At 42.5% G+C, this 5,528-nt stretch overlaps 1 protein-coding gene across 1 annotated transcript; it reads right to left on the bottom strand.

Annotated features, from left to right (window-relative positions):
• Positions 1-369: 369 nt before the first annotated feature.
• Positions 370-4,864, bottom strand: LOC117318970. Its single transcript, XM_033873886.1, has 2 exons — positions 4,240-4,864; positions 370-1,427 (listed from the first exon to the last, which is right to left on the bottom strand). The coding sequence occupies exons 1-2, from the start codon at positions 4,682-4,684 to the stop codon at positions 445-447; spliced, it is 1,428 nt and encodes a 475-aa protein (XP_033729777.1). The 5' UTR covers positions 4,685-4,864; the 3' UTR covers positions 370-444.
• Positions 4,865-5,528: the final 664 nt, after the last annotated feature.

Below are 5,528 nucleotides of genomic sequence, written 5' to 3' on the forward strand. Positions count from 1 at the left end.
CAACTGTATGCCCGTAACAATTTATTGTATAACACATTAGAAGGCGTCAGCCAGTTAGGGTGCCATGCTCCACTTTACTTAAATGTCTCTGGTATGCAAATGGCATAAGCAAGGCAACCCCAAAAGGAAATACACCTCTAGCACTACATGCAAGCTTGTTATCGAACACACAGCTTTAAGCATCTACATGATCAAACTCAAATAAATGAAGATTAATTTAAACAAAGCTCAATTAAACAAAACTCAAATTAAACATAGCTCAAATTAAACATAGCTCAAATTAAACATAGCTCAAATCAAACAAAGCTCAAATTAAGCAAATTAATAATACTTATGAATAAGCATGTTAATAAGCAAACATTAAACACAAATACAAGCAGTTTGAGGGGCCGCCAAGCCTCCGGCCACCAAGCCCGAAAAAACTGCGGGAGGCTGATAACTTGGTTAATGATGCAATGCTAAAATTGCATCTCTCATGTGTCTGCAAACCTGAAGCCTATCCTCTAAGGAAAAACTGATATACGTTTTGTAGGCGTCGCTGGCCCAATCCCCCTGCACCTGAATTAACTCCCCTGGAATCCCCAAAGAAAAGGCCCAAGTGGCCCCTCCCCTGCGAAAACTATGCGAAGAGAACGAGGCAGCATCTAGGCCTACACTATGAATAAGTTCCCGTAGCCTCTGCTGAAATTGTGGGTAACAAAAGGGGACAATTTTCTTTCCTGTAGTCTTAAGGAAGGCTGGGGCCCTGGGACGTGCAGGGTTTAGATCAGTCATGCGAACAAAGGCATGTAAAGGACAAAGTGGGGACCCAGGAATGGCCACCAGAGGGGAACGCACGATCCGATGTCCGAATTGATTGGTCTTAGACCACTTTACGACAACCAAGAGGACCCCATCCTCTACTAAAATATCCTGTCGTAAAAGATGTTTACTAGGGTCAAATTTGTGACTACTATTAGGCATTAAATTAGACTTCCGCAGCATGAGATAGAAACTGAATAAAAACATACACCACAGAGTGGTGTCCTCTGGATCATCATGATCTAGTCGCTGATGTATCTTACCGAGAATCTGAGGGGTGATAGGTTTCGCTTGAGAGGGACAATGTGGGTTCAACCTCGACAAACCTTTCAAAACTAAGTTCAGTTCATATTGTCTAATGTCATACTTTAAGTTTAGCAACATGTGAAGAGTTTTGACTCCCGCTATATAGTTGCGAATAGAATCGACACTGATGAAAGTCCGACTTAAAAACTGAGCGTAAAGGCATATAATCTCCGTGCTTACCGGCAACGGCTGTTTCCGGAACGCTTCGCAAAACAGAAAATAAGCTTTCCATTGTGTACGGAAATTTCTATAAGTACCCTCAGCGAAGGCTGCTCTAGCGGACACCTTGAGATCTTTCCTAAGCTGTGACCAGGCAGTGTCTGGAAGGATGAAACAGGAGTCATAAAAGCCTGATATCGCTAAATTTACCTTATAAACTAGGAAAAGATACACTGCTATGTATATAGTGTCAACATATGTACAAAACTGAAGAAAAAGGTAAACCACCAAGAGAGGGATACATCACTATATATATACCCTGTCTCAACTACTATGTATAGATAATCTACCAAGAGTGGGAGAAGGAGAACATGCTAGAGGGTACTACCTCCTCTACCAGGTCAACTTCCTTGGTCAAACGGATGAACTCCTGCTGGTGTATAACATCTAAATGCCACCTGGATAAATGGTCTGGTAGTCGATTTTGAATTCCAGAGATGTGTTGCGCCCTGATCTCAAATTCAAAACTAGCAGCAAAGTAACATATCTCTCTGAGACAGCTCTGCATAAATTGAATTCTGGACCTACCTGAGTTGAGGACCGATACCGTGGCTTCGTTGTCACATAGTATGACAATTCTCTTACCTTTAAAGGCACTGGCCCAGAGTTTTATACTCACCATAACTGTTAACAACTCTAGGATGTTTATACATGGGGACAGTTGAAGGATGGTGTCTGGGAACTCTGTATGAAAGTATCTACCCATGAAGTAGCCTCCCCCGCCTGTGAGACAAGCATCTGAGGCAAACTCAGTGTCTGGAGTGGACCATTGTTCCAGAAACATAATGGACACACCGTTATACTGTGCCAGAAAAATGTGCCACCACAATATGTCCTTTCTCACCTCTTCTGAAATACTCCAGGAACGATGACTGTCCTGACCAATCGACCGGAGCCAGTTCAATATACGGCTAACAAAAAGTCGACCTGGACGAACACAGGCAGCGACAAACTGTAATTTTCCCAGCAGGGATTGAATCTCCTTTAAGGAAGCCCTTTCCTTTTTCAACCATTCGCAGGTTAAGATTCCTATTTCCTGCAACCTAAAATCAGGGACCTCTAAGACCATCCTGACTGTGTCAAACAAGACACCCAAAAAAACCATACGAGTGGCAGGAGGCTCTGCCTTCTTCTCCGATTCGATAAAGCCACAATCAGAGAGAAGGGAACCAAGTCTCCAGAAAGCCAAATCTGCCATGTCCGGGCACTCAGCCCCTGCAAAATCATCTAGATAATTGAGGACCAGAAAACCGTCCTGCAGCATTAAGAACGAAATCAGACTTGTGACTCTTTGACAAATGTACGCTGCCGAACGCAAACCCATAGATAAGACCCGATCAAAATACATCTTACCTTCCCAAGAGAAACCTAAAAAACGAATATCTCCCGGGTCGATGGGAATTTGTCTGTAAGCCTTCCTAAGGTCTCTCTTGAAAAGACAACAACCCCTCCCTTTCTCCTTGATAATCTCTACCAGGTCATCTACCCTGGGGTATGACAATGAGATGGGGTCCCCTAAATATGAAGTCTTGGGGATACAACTATTTACTGACTTAGAGTCCGGAAAGCTCAAATCCAAAATTATGCGTCTTTCCTCAGAATCCCTCTTTGGAACTGAGTTTAAGGGGGAAATCACCATGGGTAAGGAAAACGGATTTTCCTCAAATGGACCTAACACCGACTCATTTGCCAACTCAATACGTAAATACTCACTTATTTCCTGAGGAAAGTCTGTAGCTCCTTTGTGATTTCTGTACTTGATAGAAGAACTTACCTCTGAAGTAGCCTCCTGGCGATGAATTAAGAGGTGGTTGTCTAACCCTATGGGAAAACCAAACTCTAAAAATTTTAAAACCTCTAGATCCGAGTACAACTCTAACCTGTCTTTCATATATCTGATGTTAAAATTTGACTTAACAGGGGTCCTTTGGGTATTAAAATTAAAGCAGGATTGAACCTGTAAATTTCTAACAGTTTCTTCGGGTACCTCAGAAACTATATCATCTACAGCGTCTATAGGTATATGTCTATAATCAATATCTTGGCCACCCGATACAAACAAATTACCTCCAAATTCAAAAGGCACATACTCGGGTTCTATAATTGAGGTGTCTGGATCTATCTCAATACCTACAGACGGGACGGTTAGTCACAAGGCATTTGGACATGTCTCTGCTGATTCAGGATGTTGTCTTTTTACCCCATCTTTTTTCCAACATGTGGCACAGATATGTAGCAAATGCCTTTTGACACCCCGTATGTCGCCATCATGATCCCCTCTTTCGCTACAACGATTTTTCTGAAACATTACACAAAACCAAACTCTCCCAGAGTCCGACTGAATCGGACCACTATTTCTGGGTTTCTCATTTTTTTGCATCAACACATGTTTCGCCAAAATTGGGACTTCAATACTTGAGGGATCATCTGACCATGATCTCTCACCCAACTCTATCTTGCGAAGCCATGCCGCATACCATGCAAGCAAGGCTTTCCATTCATAAATATTGCTATAATACACAATTTTCTGAAGGAATACTGTCCTTCCTTCCTTCTCTGAAGCAGAGCTCGTCTTGGAAATTATCTCAAGCTCTCCCGCCACAAATAATTTAAAGGTGAGATCTTGAAACTGGGGATTCTTACTTACATATTCGTATTGAAGAAAGTGGTGGGGATAAGCTTGAGGGAATTTCACGACGTCTCCAGCTTTAGCTTTCAAACCAGATCTGAGTTTTTCACCCTTACGTGCTCGTTTAAAGCTATTGTAGGAAGCCGATGAGGCGACTGATAGAGTGTCAGAGTCAGTATCACTACCGGAAAATTCCGGCAACACCCTGGACATCTTCTTGCTCGATCTGCTGACCAGCTGGTCCATTTTTCTCAGTTTAATCAAGTCTATGTCGTTAGGCATACCTGAACCAAGGCCAGTCGCTGCTGATTGAGGCTGATCCTGCTGGATGTCATCTAACTGCCTCTGAAGATCATCCCGCTTCTTCCTTCTGTCCTTTAATGCACTGTTCAATCTGGCCGACTCCAGTTTTTTCTCTAACAGCGCGATCTCCCGGTCTGCCTCCTCAAGGCGCTTGTCCACATCACTAACCAAAGGAGACTCGATGCAAACGTTCTCTAGACTGCGATTAGCCCGGGGCGTGACAGATTTACCCCCTTCAGCCATTCCTGCACACGAAGCGAAAAATAGGTCCTCTTGATTTGCAATGTTTATAGACAGTTCTTGAGGGTTCGTTTCAGATATATCGGACACACTACTGTTCCAATTCCCTTCGTGTAAGGATCGATAATCAATTCGGGATTTGGTTCTACGATTTCTCTGCATGACCCAATCAAGTTCATTCACCATTCACCGGCCATATTAACAAGTGCGTAAATCGATGTTCCCAACACAAATCGGATCGTTGGACTCGTAGCTCGGAGTTCCCAACACAATGGGAAATAAATCGAGAGTTCGTAATTATACAGCTTAATCAGGTTTCGTGTCGAAGAATTGATTCTCCTGATCTTCTGTTACTCGAATATGCTCGTGATTGATACTATCGTAATGAAAGTTCGGTCGTATGTGCCCGACTTAGGCTCCGAACTTCCGACTTGACGTGACAAAAAACAAAGTTGACACGCAAGCCAAAGTATCTCGAATGAATAAAACTTCTGTGATTCAAACCTAAACCGGGACCTAGGGGACCCTGGGTAAATCGGGGATTGGACGGAGGCCGTGAGTACCAGCTTACTTCACTGACCAATCATTGGACCCACAGGGACACACCCCTCACAGGCCCAGGCAAACGGGAAAACAATTAGCCATTTTACATTAAAATTTTACGATTATAATGTTTATAATATAAACTAGTCATATCTATATTTCTAGTCGATAAGTCTAGCCATTTTGTCAGTATAGTTGTTATAGCACATCAGTGTTTATTATAATGCTATCGGGTATGTTAGCAAACAGCATTTTAACCATTTCATTGTATACTACAGTCGCCCAGTAGAATACATGCATGCCCCATATTTATTTTTGGTTTGTTTGCTCGACCCTTTGCTCGGTCCTACATTTCTACATGTGTTGCTGTATTTCAGACATTTATATTTATGGGTCATGTTAATTGCTACTAGATTGAGGGCTAATTGTTGTTATTTGCTTATCAAGGGAAATAACTCTTAGCTAACTTGGGTTTTTGTGTATAAAG

This window comes from Pecten maximus, unplaced genomic scaffold, assembly GCF_902652985.1.
Source record: "Pecten maximus unplaced genomic scaffold, xPecMax1.1, whole genome shotgun sequence".
NCBI lineage: Eukaryota > Metazoa > Mollusca > Bivalvia > Pectinida > Pectinidae > Pecten > Pecten maximus.

Coding starts and splice junctions, on each gene's coding strand:
- LOC117318970 (XM_033873886.1), bottom strand. CDS start 4,684: ATGGTGAATGAACTTGATTGGGTCATGCAGAGAAATCGTAGAACCAAA. Junction 1,428..4,239: donor AGCGACTGGCCTTGGTTCAG/GTATGCCTAACG, acceptor TCATCCTTCCAG/ACACTGCCTGGTCACAGCTT.